Genomic DNA, 16,110 nt, shown 5'->3' on the forward strand with positions numbered 1-16,110 from the left:
GCGGTGGCGGTGCTTTCCGATTATGCTTCCCTGGCAATTCATTTGCTTCATCATCACTCTCCATGTTGTTCTTCCCATTCTTATTCTTCCTCTTCCTCTCTTTTTGTTTCATGTTTTTAATTAGCTCCGAAATCATGCTCTTTTGATTTTCCTTTTCCTTCATTAGTAACAGTATTACGTGAAGTAGAAAACAGGCTCCGTCTGACCTCCATTATAACCTGACTACTTGTGATCGTATCGGACAAAGAGTTCTTAGAGAAGTTACCTAGTTGCCTAAAATACTTGATCATATTTGAGCTTTTTAATGATAACTATTGTTAAATAGATCTGATAAATTATGCATTTGAAAAAATATTCCAATGCATGACGGAGACTGGATTTGAAGATGTAACGTTGCAGATAAGCCATCGAAGAAGGGATTATATATCTTAGTGCAATCGGTCATCAGATTATCGTAGGATGAATACCTGACAAGGGATTGATGAAGCCAGCAAAATCGGGTATTAGCTAAGGTGATTTTGTCTCAGCTACAATAATAGCCCTGCCACTTACTCGTTATGCACACAGATTTTAAACATAAACTTAGGCATTTCCAACATGACAATAACACATGTATATATGATCAGATTCATGGATTTTCAGAGGTTTCGGAATGGCTCTGCTCTTTTCTTCTGCAGATTGAAGGGATTAACAATATGATCAGATGAAGTTTGTTGGTCATTAAACTCAACGATTTAGGCACTGCAAAATTTAACCAGCTGGTATAAAAATTAAAAAAATCTTGAACTGAAAGCTTTCATGTAGATGATGGATTCATATCCAGTCAAATTGTCTTCGTTATCAAATTATTTAGGAGGGGGTATTAAGAGTTGTGTGCAGGAACTAAAAGGGGAAAAGAAGAAGAAGAAGAAAAACATTAGTTTTTTTCCATCTCTTTAAGTTAGCTCCTGCAATTTTACGCTACGTGTGTTTATATATATATATATATATATGTATGTATGTATGTATGTATGTATGTATGTATACTAAACCTAACAGGAATAACCGTTTCTTTCAAAAGAAACCACATTTTGCCGCTTCTCTTTCACAATCCCCCTCTTAGCATCAAAGAAACTGGATCTTGAAGCTGGAAGCACAATGAATATCGGTCAATCCAACGAATCCAGTGATCAGAATGATGAATTCAACAAAGAAGAAGATACAGAAGACTTAAAGGAAGATGATTCTCAGGAACATGGGATTCTTGGCGTTGAAAATCTAGATGAATTATCCGCTGAACAATATTTCAGATTTTGGGATAATGAGCTTGTGCTTGTTGAGCTGACCACTCGCCTTGAAAACGTGCCTCGTTATTTTGCAATTGTTGACATTAATATCAAGGAATTAGAGAAGAGAAGTGATGCTGAAGACAAGAAAACCAGGGAAGTAATTGAACAATGGAGGAGACGTGAGAAAGAAGAAACTGAGATAATGGATGGCTTAGTGAAACGCTATATTCAAGCTCTTTTAACAAGATATTCCTTTTTCTTTCAAGTTTTTCTTCGAAGACATCGGTTGAGGGCAGAAAGAACCCACCTTGAAGAAAGCATAAAGATTGATCAAGCGAAGGAATCCGGTGATCCTGGTGAATTCAAGAAAGAAGAAGACAATGGGAATAAAGGGTTTGCTGAGTCACGGCCTTCTGAACTCGATCAATCTAGTGAAAGGTCTGTTGATGGACATTTTTCATCATATATGGAAGAATGGTGGGATCAAGAATGGCAGAAACTGGTTTCTGGATGGGAAGAAGATTATAAAGAAAGTGAAGAAGGTTATGAAGAAAATGGAGAAGTCAAGAGTAAAGAACATTTTATGCAGTTGATCGCTTTGACGGAGAAGGTGACTTTTGATCAGTCTGAAGAGTCCAATCCCACATATGTTTCAAATATCATAAGTTTCGGTGGAAAGGTATATGATTTGATTCATGGAAGGAAAGCTGTTTTCAAGAAAGCTCAACATGGTTCCAAGAAGATGAGTCTAATGAAGTGGCTAAGAGGCAGTGTCAAATCCGATGAACATTTGGAATTAATCCAAGCCGTCAAGGATCAATTGGTTGGACTGGCAACAAAGGTGTCTTCTCTGCTTGCCACTCTCATGTTCTTATTGTTGGGGAGTGAAGAAATGAAAGCGAAGCTACCATTTTTGGAACTTTCAGTCAAATGGGTAACCGAAGCTAGGGATTCTGTGGTGACTCGCACGATTATTTCTCTGATGAAAATGATAGTTGAAGAAGTGAAAAGAAAATCAGACAAGGGGAAGTCAGTTGTTCCTGATCGTGCTCCCATTGATCTAACAAGATTCACTGAGTTTTATCAGCTGATTCTTCTTTTTCTCGAAGGGATAGAGTGTTTGGAACGTGTTCTAATGCTCGAAGCAGAACCTCATCCAGATTTAGACGAGTCAGTGAAGAATTTGTTGTGTTCAGCGACTGAATATGAGAAGGAATATTCGGAAAAGGTAGAATCAGGGATTAAAGGGATACATGAATTGAAGGGGTTATATTCACAAAAGCCAGAAGAAGTGACTGTACATCATGGCTGCCTGGAGATGAAGATAGAGGAACTGTGGAACAAAGTGTGGAATTCAGAGGAAGACGAAGAGATCGAGTGATGTAGCTGAGTAGGATATCTTCGTCTTCGTTTTCATTTCTTTTGTTCCACTTCTGATGTTTGATTGTTCGTTCGTTCTGCCTAAGAGAACTTGAACAAAACCTTCTTCTTCACAATAATGAATACTTGCTAATGCTTCATGCTTCAGGTTTCTGAATTTCTTGAGTGCATCTTTCCTCGTAGAGGCTGCTATGTGTTGGTCCATTGTTGTGATAATTGTATGTATGCTCTTGCACGCCATCTGTTCTTGGTTATCCAGGAAATTTATGTCAGGTATACGCTTATTTCATGTAAAATTAAATGCAATATTGAGCATCTTCCTAGTGCAACTGAGGCCCTCTAATAAAATAGATAAGAGGAAGAAGATGCCACGCACATTTCAGCCTTTTGATGCACTGGATATCAATATGAATTTTCTAATTAAATGGTTATCATTGTAGATGGGCATTGTTTACACGCTCACAGAACACTTCTATGAACTTATTGTTTATTTTTTAATAATTTATTTTAATCATTAAAGTTTTATTTTGATAGATATAATCAAAGTTGGTACAAATATATTTTTGACACAACATGAAAAATACAAAATAAATTCAAATCATAAAATCACAAAAAAAAAATTATATATAGTTGAATTACCTTAAAAACACATGATTCAAATAAAAATTTATATATACTTCAAAATAACTTAAAAATACAATAAATAAAACTATTAATTTTCATAAAATTTTATTAACCAACAATTAACAAATTTAAAACAAACATAAACTTTTATATACAAAAGCATTGACATGTTTTTAGCAACGTTGCAACCTCCTCTGTAATTCGTAAGAATAACAAATAATTGCATTGAAACATGCCTAATGAGAAAAACCCAAACTATGAAAAAATTCAAAGTGGGATTTGATCGATCTGACTCTTTTATTCTCTTCCATCCATAACTTTCATTCTTTCATTTTCTGTCTTTCTCATTAATATATGTCTTGTTTAATACCTACATGGTTCACCTCATCTCTATTTGAGCGTTTCAATATATCTATCACTTGTGAAAAGAAAACTCAAACTTCATGTACTTGGAAAAATAAAGAAAACAAAATATGTAACAGATGGAAACAGAAACAATAACTTCCAAAAGATGGTGATTTCATGTGAGATTTTGTCAAATATGGAAAACATATATAGCGTTCTAATGTATGAAACTATGAATGATATCATATGGCTAAAGAACATGGATATGTTTGTGTTAACTATTAACCAAAGGGCTTACGATTGAATTGAAGTATGCAGGAGCAAATAAAATTAAGGCAACAATTGAGCAAGATGTGAAGTTATTATTCCTCCCCAGTCTAAGATATAGATGCAAGACCCAGGAAAGAAAGAACATTAGAAAGAAAAGCAACAGTAAAGAAGTGAAGGAACCAAAGTTGGCTTGCACGGGGAAAGAAGAAATAGAAGTATGAAGGGGAATAATAAAAGGATCAGTCTGCTGCAGGTGGCTCTCTGAAAGAGAAGGAGATGTATGCTCTGATTTTGGGTTGTTTTACATGGCTGGTTGTTGCCTTGTTCGTTATGGAACGGCGGAGAATGCAGAGAAAAAAAGGATAGGGTTTGTGCTCTGTATTTGTGGTTAAAGTTGATTGGTGACAACTGACAAATTGACAAGTTTCATTTTCCTAAACGCAAACACGGAAGAAAAAATCATGATTTTTGTTTCCATCTTGACCGATTTTATCGAGTCAAAACAATTTCAATATGATTTTAATGTTTTTCTAGTTCTTGTACCGGGGTTGACACTATAAAACATGTATTATCTCATAAAATTATATAATTTTTATGAATCAACTAATTATTTTAATAATATTAGATGTAATTCATAATTAAAAGTCAATTGCTTTCTAATTTTTTTTTTATAAAATAGTGGAATTGAAAAAAAATGAACGAAAACAAAAGACTCCAACACATGGATGGTGTGCTAGTGGTTTCATGTAAAATAGATTTAAGTCCTCAATCTTTTAAAAATAACATAATTTAGGTCCCTTTAAATTTTTTAAAAAAATCATTTTTGATACAAAAATTTTATTTATGTTATTTTTTAGACTCTGGTTAGAGAGAGTAGAGAAAGAGAGGTCACCAAATTCCAACAATAAAAGAGAAAGTTATCGTTCATGCCATTTCTAACAATCAAAATAGTTTTTCTTGGTGTTGATCGATTCTATGAGATCAGAGGGACTTGATAGTAGTTGTTGAAAGTCTTAATATTGCCTAAAAAAACATATATAAAATAGAGGACACCAAAACTAACCTAGTTTTGTTTCATGTTTTTTTACCATTCTATGGGTAATTTGAATGGCTTAATTTTATTTTTTTCAAAATAATAGGGGAGGAAGACATGTCCCCCACCTTCTAAAAAAAATAAAAACTAAACCCAGCCCTGGTGTCTAAGCTTGAAGGCTCACCAATGTTGGGGCTCTTCATTACAATGGCCCAAGCATGCTGGGCCATATGCCCACGAGTTTGGGTTCTTTTTGGCATTTTTTTCATTTATGTTAAATATAAATTTAAAAGATTAAAATTTTATTGAACTTAGTTGAGTCCATGACTTAGATCATAAGTTTGATAAGTTTAAGTCACAATACTTGAGCTATTATTTTTTTTCTAATATTGATTTTTTAATATATATATATATATATATATATATTTAAAAATAATTTTTAAATTTATGTTTCAATCATAGCATTCATGTGTTGATTTTGTTTTTTGTTTTTTTTTTTTTGCTTATTTAACCTATTTTGATAGATTTTTTTAAAATTATTTTATATGTATTTAATTTTTTAAGAGATTTTTCTTATTCATCTATAATTTATTTATTTTTATCTTTTGTATAGATAAACTTTATTTTTAAAATAAAAAATATTTATTTTTAGATAATATTTATTTCTAATATATGCAACCTTACATAATATTTTTCTCTTTTAATTATATTCACTTTAATTTAATGTGTCTATCTATTTTTATTATTGTTTGATTGAATAAAAATTTAATTTTAATAAGCAAATTCAGTAAATACAACTAGGTAAACATCTCGTCTTATAAGATTAAATATCTTAATTTATACATATCTCTTAATTTTTTTAGATTTATTTTTTAGTCATTATTAATGACTTTTTTTCCCTTTCATTAAATACACATAATTATTGATTTATTTGATTACATGTATTATTGAGCTTTCCGATTTATATTTAGAATCTTTTAATGTATAAAAACCCATCAGGAAAAATCAGCATGTACAATTTCTTTTGTAAAAGAAAAAAATATTTAGTCCCCGATAAAGCGCGGGTCAAATAAGTAGTGTATAATCAAAGAAGTTATTTGGGTAATGCTTTCATATGGAGGGGTATGTATATAGTCTGTTCTTAGTTTATTTCTTGATTAGGTTAATTTTGATTTAAATTTTAAAATAAAAAATTGAATGGCTTGTAAGTGATTAATAATTTTATTTAATTATTATTTTCATAGAGGCACGTGCGATTCAAAAGAAGATAGTAGAGCATGCAAAGGCACCCAAGCAAAGATCTTTGTTTAGATCAGTTTTGATATGTAGATCAATCACCTTATATCCAAGAACCAAAATGGTTATCACTTTATTCAAAAATGCTTGCAACATTTCACATTTTATGATACTAAGGTAACACACTCGTGAGTATATTTCTACTTAATGTAGAATTTCTTTACAACATTTGTGAACTTTATATGTTATGGCTAATTAAATGGTATGAACCATGTTTTCATATAGTTTCCATAATTATAATAAAATTCTTTTATATATTCGTAACACCCCATTAAAGAAACAATAGAAAGCTTTCATTTGAAAATACGTTTCAAATAGTATTTCATGAAGATTTAAATTTGTTTTTTTTTTCAAATTATTTTTTATATTATTGAATCATCTTGATGTAAAAAGTACTTTAAAAATAATTATTATCATACTATTACACAATCCCGAATTATATAAAAATGAATAAAAGCAGATGTTGTGCTTTGAACAGAGCTTTGGATCGTGAACGAGGGGAACAGAAGGAGCAGTGCCTTTAGGTTAAAACAATAGCTAATGCAATGTTCGTATCAGAAAATCCTTTGGGTTTGTCCTTCGGCTTGCTCGTGCGTTCCCTGTGACTTTAATCATGGAAAGCACCTTTAGGGCTACACGATGATGCAGAGAAAGGGGACCAAAAAACAGCAATGGGTCTATGTTTAGCTGATCTGCTAAATAATCTTTTGTTCTGAACCTGTTACTTGCTTTGCTATGATCAACTCTACTCCACTTTTGTTTATCTTTTAACATCCCTTGTCTTTCGATTCTACCAACACACATTATTTGATAAATTCCAGAATTTAACTTCCATGCATTCGACTCTCTAATACATCTGATTTTGCACCATCTAAAAGTCTAGATATTCTTTAACTGGTCAAATTATAAATTTATTATTTAAAAATCATTAATTTTAGTCTTATAAATATCAGAACACTAAAAATTTACTTAATAGTTAACTTCAAGATCTTTAAAATTAGTTGAAGTACGCACAAGCTAACCTAGACATTTATTTTAATAATAATAAAAAAAATAGATAACAAGTACCTTTTAGGTCCTGTTTACGGTTTAATATTGTTTTTAAAAATTTTTTCAAGTTTGTTAGTTTTAAATTGATTTATTTTTTTGTGTTTTTTATTATTTTGATGTACTGTTATTAAAAATAAATTTTTAAAAAATGAAAATATTATTTTTATGTATTTTCAAACAAAAAACACTTTAAAAAATAACAATATACCGTACCCCGTACCCCTATATAGTCACTTATATCCCTATCCGTGGCTTAGTTTTAAAGTAATCAATTGATTCTTAGTATATTCACATGCATTTTCAAAATTATGTATATAGACCAATGAAGTTCAAACTATGTTTTCTTATCATTGAGATTTTTATTTTCTGTTTTGAAAATTGAGAAAAAAATTACTGTTTTTAAGTTTTTTTTTATATATAAAAAAGGGTAAATTACATATATATATATATATATATATATATATATAAATATAAATCTCCTGAGATATCATTGAAATTACAGTTATTAAATAATTTACTTATGAAATATTATATTTAAAAAAAGAAAATAGAAAAACAGAAATGATAATAAACATTCTCTAAATATATTCAGGAGGTAGTTAACGAGGCACAAACATGGCGAGATTAGTGGCCACCGTCTACATCAATCAAGCTACTTATTCACCAAAAGGAGACAAAACCAACATGAATAAAATTAAAATATTCCCTTCGGCTTGATATTCTCCAGGATGTCAACACAACCTTAGCTGTCACCAGGGTAGGCATCGTCTTTACTGAGAGTTCGATAGCTATTTATTTTTTCAAAACAATTTAAAAATATAAATAAATAATTCTAAATAAAAAAAATCAACATTTATTAAGGAAACGCGTTCCAAACGCTACTGAAAAAACTATACATGACGAGACTGATCCCTTCTGTTCCTCCATAAACAATCTGCCCTCACATGGGGGAGTTTGCTGGCGTATATATATATATATATATATATTGATCAGCACTGGCATGAGCCAAAAGCACATGCTACCTTGCCCCACATGACCTCCATGGTCAAGCTCATCATGCATCTATGCCAGCTGCAATAGATAAAAACAGATTATAAAAGAAGATACGAAAATGAATTGCTCAAAATATTGTGGGTCTCTCGATCTCAGAACTTGTTTGTAGCAATGGATAATTGTTTTGATGATGACTCTCTTGAGCCCTTATCATCAACGTCTAGCACAAGATCAGGTGGTGATAATGAAGTGAAAGCTGCAGTTCATCAACTTTTGGAAGAGGGTTGGTTCTTTGGCAAGTTGCTGGACGTCAACAGCAAACCAAGAATGCTCAGGTGCTATTCCGATCCTTCTCCGAGCTTCGATCAACAGGTTTTAGCAACTACTTGTCCTCCTCCGAGTGGAAAATCTTCATCCACAAGAGAATTACTCCCTCCCGGTAATTTGACTCGTGCACCGTCCTTACCACCTAATATAGGGAGATCAGAAGAGAAAATACAAGAAACAGAGAGCAGTACAAGTGCTAGTACTGGAATGAGCAGAAAATTGACGAGGCAATTATCAGATCAAGTCTTGATTCGAAAACCAAGTTGTGTGAAAAAGAAAGAAGGAATAAGCCAAGTGAAAGAAGCAAGTCATGCTAATAGAAATAGGAGGAGCAAAACGGTGGCGGAGAGGCAATCATCACAGCACAGCTTGATAAGAACACCATCTTTGCCACCTTATATAGGGAGGGAAGAAATGAATGAAGAGAGTGAAAGCGATGAAATTACGATGAGCGAATTGATCCGGCAAGCAATGCCTCTCTCTAAGGATATCCTGCCTCGGCAACGTAGCTCTAAGGTACCAAAGATGTCTCAACCACCGTCATGCTTCAATCCCATATTATTTGGATTTTTTTGCCGCATTCGTCTAGTGACAGTTTTGGATATTAATTGTTTTAATGTGTTGCTTAATTTCACAAAATATATATATATCCTAATGAAAAGCGGTGATGCATTGCAGGATATTGCCTCTGAAACAAGTAGGTTCCCTAAAAGTCAAGGGCGATTAGAGAAGAGCCTGAGCAATCTTGAATCCCATGAAGTGCAAGGGTTTAAGGACAAAAAGGGCTTGAATCCACCAAGTATGGTTGAGGTATTTGCTGGTTTGCAAGAGAAGAGAATGTATATAAAGCGAAATCAAGACAAGGTGAGGGAACCTTATCCCTCAAGTTCATGGCAGGTTAACAGTTGCGCCTGTGCTCCTCCGATCCCAGTTTGGGCTTCCAAAGACTCATCACAGGATATGAAGGCGCAACTCAAGTTTTGGGCTCGATCTGTGGCATCTAACGTGCGCTAGAGCGATGATTAGTAGCTTGACATAATCAAAATGTCCATTGTTAGGCCTTCTGCAGCTCCTGAACTAGGAGCCGAAGAACATGCCATACCACTCACAGGCCGAAGAATTAGAGGAAATGCTTAAAGGGAAGAAGAAATGAGCTACTGCTAATTCTTTTGTGATCATTCTTTACAGAGATACAGTCATTTGTAATAATAACATTTTCTTGATGGGAGGAGTATCATAAGACTTTTATTTTTCTTCCCCTGATGTGCGACGATAGAATCCAGCTTCAATGATATCGTAGGGAAGGAAAATGGAGGTTCAGGACGGGTTAAACTCCCACCCATGTTTGTATTTATAACTGTTTGTTTTTATATTTGAAAAATATTTTTAAATTTAAATTTATTTTTTATATTTTTAAATTATTCAGACATACTAATATTAAAAATAAATTTTAAAAAATAAAAAAATATTATTTTAATTTATTTTTTAAATGAAAAACACCTTAAAAAAAACAATTATATATCACAATACTAAATAGTTTGAGAATTTTGTATCAATAAGATATGTATTTTTTAATTTCAAGTTAATATTTTTGAAATTAATACACAATAAAACAATAAATATTAAGTCTATATAATTTTTAATTATGATAATTTTGGCACACAATTAAATATAAATAATAAAAAAATCAGTCCTTCAACCAATAAAATATATCATAAAAGACTAAAATGTACAAAAATGCCCCATATCCATTCTATTTGGATAAGGCCAAGCTAATTAAAATGCAGGAGAAAAAATTCCCAAGTTGTGGATTTGTTTTCCAGTACCATTTAACTTTTTAATTGAGAATAGAAAATAAAATATTTGTGTTTTATAAAACAAATTAAAAAATATAAATTGATGAATCATAGAAAGAATTGTTAAAGCTAATTAATGACTAAAGCAGAAAGTCGATCCTCATTTTAAGAAGCAAAAGAAAATTAAATATAAATATTTGCAACTTTTCAAAAAACAATTATTTAATTGTGTGGTAATATTTAAGAAAAACAATTACTTAATTATCATTTGAAAAATATACCATAATCAGATAATTATTTAAATATCATTTGAGTAAATTTATTTAAAGTACGTACTTCTTATTATAAAATATACAAAACAAATTAGGTTCATTAAAAAAAAAAAGTAAAGAATGATTGGGCCAGAGAGATTGCACTTTGCAACTTCCCAAAACTATAGAGATCAAGTGCGCTGGAGTCTAAGAGTTTAAAATCAAACCAAATTAAAATTTATTTTCAACCTTCGATCTACCTTATTAAATATCATTGAAAGTTTAAACCATTTCCATTAAGTTTCTCTTTTAAAAATAAATTAAAAGATACCAAAATCATAGTTATTAATGATCATAATTTGATCATCCAAAAACTTTAACTCTATTTTTTTTTTCCGATGACTTTTTCACTCTCTAGACATCCAGGAACTAAAATATTAAAAAAAAAATGAACATTTAGATCAAAATGTAAAAAAAAAAAAAAAAAAATAAACCAAAAGAATATAGACCAAATATAAAAAAATATATAAAATTTGAGAGACTAAATTGAATATTTATATGCCATTTCAACAGCAAACACATGAAAACATTAATTTTTAAAAATATCAAATTTAGTTTTTAATCTTTTAATTTTAGATTTAAGAACAAAATAAAATTATATTTTTATAAAATTGGACTCTAATTCAATGTCAGAACTTTTAACAACTCAGACATACAAGGATATGCAAATCACACCAAATAACAACAAATAAAATCATGTCAAGGTTGCATTTAACTAGTGTTCCTAGGATAATATATACACCAAAAAGACATAAACATATTTGGTTAAAAAAACAGATACAAAAATTTAAAATAAATGTCTTTAAGATAATTTTGGAGTGAGTTTTTGTACTATTAAATATGAAGTACATGGAGACATACTCCATCTGATCTTATTGTTCTAGTCTTTTTTGTTCCAAGATAGTAACAAAGCACTACCAATAGAAAATACATAGAAATATGTCTTCTTTTTTCCCCATTATCTTCATCTTTTCTGTTCCAATAATAACCCAACACTACCATAAAAATATAATAAAAAATAATAAAATTTAGTGATCAAAATAAGAATTGATAAAAAAATTCAAGGACCAAGATGGAAAAACAATGTTCATCAATAGTAAATGAACAATGTTTTCCCTAATTTTTTAGTAGATAAACCCAATAATTGTCTCATATAAGTGTTTATTTTTAGATTGGTGATCAATTCTATGAGCATTTGTTTTTATCATATAATTAAATAAAAAAACATAAAACAGTTATTAAACTCAATAGAGTTTAAAAAACAAATGTCGAGGGGGTTGATCCAATCTATCATCGTCTCAATATTTTTTTAAAAAAATTATCAACTTGATGTTTTTTAAAAAACTAAATCATGTTTTTATTGATCATTAAGGTTGTATTTAGACCTATAAAATCAATTGATTTAAGTCGAGTTAACTCTTACACAGTTTAATTACAAACAATTGAGTTGGGAGATTTTAAAATTAACTCATTTGGTTAAGTTTAATAATATTATTAAAAAAAATCCTACTCTTAATATTTGTTTTTACATTTTAAAAAAATTAATATTAACATGCGGCGAAGCATTCACTAATTTACTAGTTTTGCACTATGACATGAAGAAAAAAAAGTGAACACATGACTTGTAAATTCAATATTTTATAATCTACCCCTCCCACCTCTAATATAGTAATTAAAAATTGCATGTTTGGCTCTGCGTTCCAACCTGCATTTCATCAAATTTAAAATTTTTTTTTTTTTGCTAAAATTAAGTGTGGTTTGTAGCTTTTGGATCGTTTTGATATGCTGATGTCAAAAATGATTTTTAAAAAATAAAAAAACATCATTAGAATGTATTTCGGCACGAAAAGCTATTTGAAAAGCAACCGCTACTACACTGTCAAACACACTCAGAACATAACATATGCAATTCTACGTATAAGAAATGTAATAATATAAAGATATATGAGTTATTTATCTTATTTAGATTAATGGGTATTTTCAATATATATATATATATATATATATATATATATATATATATATAAGGGCTCAAGTCTTTGTGCAGTCCACAGTAAAAGCTGAGCTGTTATTTTATTATTTTATTTTTTTATTTATTTTTTTGCTTTTTTCTTTTTTTTAGGTTGTTTTTTTCTTTGTTTTTTTTAATGGATATTTTTTAAAAAAAAATTTGTTAATGTTAAATTTTTTTTCTATCTCAAACCTTTTATAACACGCATTCCGAGTTTAACGGGTTAACCCAGATTTTTTTTTTCTGGTTTTTCTTTTTAATTAATTTTTTCATTTAATTTATTTTGTTAAATTATTTATGGGTTAACCAAATTAATTATGGGTTAACCCGTCAATTTTTTTTTTCTATACAATTAACAAAATTTTCATGACACAAATCACAGGTTTGACGGGTAGCTTGGTTTGAGGGTTAACCCAATTAATTCAGATTTTTTTTCTTTTTTTTTCATTAGTTTTTTTCTTCCTGTTGGCTTTTTCTTTTTAGTTAATATATTTAATTATGACACTTTTATGACACAACATTGTAGCCAGATCCACATCCAAGGCTATTGGTCTGGTGTTGCAGTCATACTCACTTAAACTTGAGTTATGTAAGTTTAATATTATTATTAATATTTTAAATATTACTCTTAAGTCAAGTGTTGCAGTTAAACCCAAGGCTTTTGGGTATATCTTTGCAGAAAAAACCTAACGCTTTTAGATCTTAGCCTTTTTTTGATATTTTTTATGCAAGAAAAAAAAAATTTACTCGTGGCGTGTGCCTTTGTTTTTTTTCCTTTTCTTTTCCTTTTTAAGCCTTTTTACCATGGACTGCACAGTGCAATCTACAGTGAAAAAGCTGATGCCTTTAGTTTTTTTTTTTTATTATTATTTTTTATTTACTTTTTTAATATTAATGTTTTTTTCTATTTAATTATCAGACTTTTATGACATGGATTCAGATTTGATGGGTTAACCCAGTTGATTCATAGTTAATTAAGATTTTTTTTCTTTTTCTTCATTAATTTTTTTCTTTTTATATGTTTTTTTTTCTTTTTAATTAATATTTTTTTATTTAATTTAGTTCATTAATATTAATTTTTTTCTATTTAGTTATCGTTTGATGCCTTTAGTTTTTTTTTTTTTTTTTTTGTTTTTATGCCTTTGACTGTTGACTGCACAGTGCAATCCACAATTGAAAGGTTGATGCTTTTTTTTTTTTTTTTAGTTAATTTTTTTTGTTTAATTTAGTTTGTTAAGGTTAAATTTTTTTATATTTAGTTATCAAACTTTCATGATACAAATCCCGGGCTTGATGAATTAACCTGGTTTCACAGGTTAGCCCAATTAATTCTGGGTAACCCATCAATTTTTTTTTCCTATTTAATTATCAAACTTTTACGACACGAATTCAAGATTTGATGGATTAACCTGGTTTGAAGGGTTAACCTAGTTAATTCAAAAAAAAACTTTTTCTTCGTTAGTTTTTTTCTTCATGTTGGTTTTTTTTTTCTTTATTTTTTTTCTTTTTAATTAATCTATTTGATTATCATACTTTTATGACACGACCTTGCAGTCAGACCCATATCCAAGGCTATTGGGTCCGGTGTTGCAATCAGAGCCACTTAAACTTGGGTCATGCAAGTTTAATATTATTATTAATATTATAAATATTACTCATAGATCAGGTGTTGCAGCCAAACCCAAGACTCTTGGGTATAACTTTACAGAAAGACATAACACTTTTAGATCTTAGTTTTTTTTATATTTTTTAAGCAAAAATAAATTAACCCGCGGAATCGTGCGGGTCATATAACTGGTATATATATATAATGTGTGGGAAAGTAGCTTTTCTCACATGTTTTTTTCTTATTTGTTTTTGTTTTGTCTTTTTTTTGTTTTTCCCCATATTTTTTTTGTTTTTTCTCTATTTTTTTTTTGTTTTGCATGTTTTTTTTCCCCCTAAGACTATTTTCTTTTTTTATTATTATTCTTTTTTGTTTTTGTATTTTTTTTTCAAAATTATCTTTGTTGATTTTTTCTAATATTGAATTAGTTGAGAATTTAATTCTGCAGTTTTTTTTTCTTTAAAACATTATGAATTACTACAATATATTTCCCTACATGGTTTTTTTTATTATTCTTTTTTTTAAATGATCTTTGTCGATTTTATTTTATTTTATATTGAACTAGTTGAGAATTTTGCTTCGTAGTTTTTTATTTAAAACACTGTGGATTGTTACAATATTTCATCACTTGGTTTTGGTTTTGCTATAGTGTTTCCCCACATGTTTTTTTTAAATTATCTTTGTCAAATTTTTTGTTTTAATATTGAGCTAGTTAAGAATTTAGCTTTAACTTTCCCCATATTTTTTTTTTTTTTTTGCTTTTTTTTTCCAAAATTGTCTTCTTTTTTTTTTTCATTTTTTTTCAAAATTGTTTTTTCTTTGTTAATTTTTTTTAATATTAAGTTGGTTAAGAATTTAACTTTATAGTATGAAAATATTGTGGATTGCAATAGTTTTTTTTCTATATATATTTTTTATTTTTTCTATAAATCCACGACAACATATAAACATGCTATAAACTCGCGGTATCGCATAGACATGGCATTGCACGGGCATGGGATCTATAGTGTGTGTGTGTGTGTGTGGTGTTCTCCATTTCAGGCTGTTACTAGTGCTCTTCTGACTGGCGCCTTTGTTTTCTCTCCCGCTCTCTTCGACGCGGTGCTAAACGTTCTAAAGAAATGCTATTCTCCTTTACTTCTTTTTTTTTTCTTTTTTTTTGCTGTTATTGATTGCTCATATGGAAATTGGAATTAAAGAAAGTGACTTTGGGTAGGTGGGACTGTGTTTTTTGGCACAATGAAGTGGCTTTTTCCCATAACACAATTTTTGTCACGTGTTAAAAATATGTTTCACTTTGGGGTTTTAGGAGGTAGGCTTTGGTAGGATTTTGTTGCATTGTTGTACTCTTTGAGGAATTTTGCGATGCCCATTTATTGATTAAAAGATCAGTGGTTTATTGATGTTACTTTCTTAAGGGAATTTGCAAATATGCGCTGTTTTAGTGCTAGATTTGGAATTTGATGGATTATAACTTCCATTGTCAACTTCTGAAACACACTAGCGTCTGGATTATTTCAATTCTCTTCAATCCGTGGTGTTTTGAGATTATGGAAGTTCAGTTGAAAGCTAGAGTTTGTTGTTTCCCATGAACTCTTGGATTCACTCACATGTTATTATTATTCAATTTGAACTCTAAACAAGTTGTTGGATTTTATTTCCTTTCATTTCACTCATTTGATATTGTGATTATATTGTAATTTTGAAGGTTTCGATCCTATGCTTTTTTCAAATTTAGTCATTGGTAGGTCCTGCTGCTGCTATCTTTTTGCGTTGTGATTTAAGTTATGCAAGATGGTG

The 16,110-nt window shown here is 29.9% G+C and overlaps 1 protein-coding gene and 1 long non-coding RNA gene across 2 annotated transcripts; one reads left to right on the forward strand and one right to left on the reverse strand.

The window, feature by feature from the left end:
- Nucleotides 1-2,474: 2,474 nt before the first annotated feature.
- On the reverse strand, nucleotides 2,475-4,294 carry LOC118056926 (uncharacterized). Its single transcript, XR_004688869.2, has 2 exons — nucleotides 3,916-4,294; nucleotides 2,475-2,889 (listed from the first exon to the last, which is right to left on the reverse strand). It is a non-coding gene; the product is annotated as an uncharacterized lncRNA (long non-coding RNA).
- A 3,972-nt stretch (nucleotides 4,295-8,266) lies between these two features.
- On the forward strand, nucleotides 8,267-9,834 carry LOC118056925 (uncharacterized). Its single transcript, XM_035069363.2, has 2 exons — nucleotides 8,267-9,102; nucleotides 9,265-9,834. Exons 1-2 carry the CDS (start codon nucleotides 8,431-8,433, stop codon nucleotides 9,598-9,600), a joined length of 1,008 nt encoding a protein of 335 aa, XP_034925254.1. The 5' UTR covers nucleotides 8,267-8,430; the 3' UTR covers nucleotides 9,601-9,834.
- The last annotated feature ends 6,276 nt before the right edge of the window (nucleotides 9,835-16,110 follow it).

This window comes from Populus alba, chromosome 1, assembly GCF_005239225.2.
Source record: "Populus alba chromosome 1, ASM523922v2, whole genome shotgun sequence".
Classification (NCBI taxonomy): domain Eukaryota; kingdom Viridiplantae; phylum Streptophyta; class Magnoliopsida; order Malpighiales; family Salicaceae; genus Populus; species Populus alba.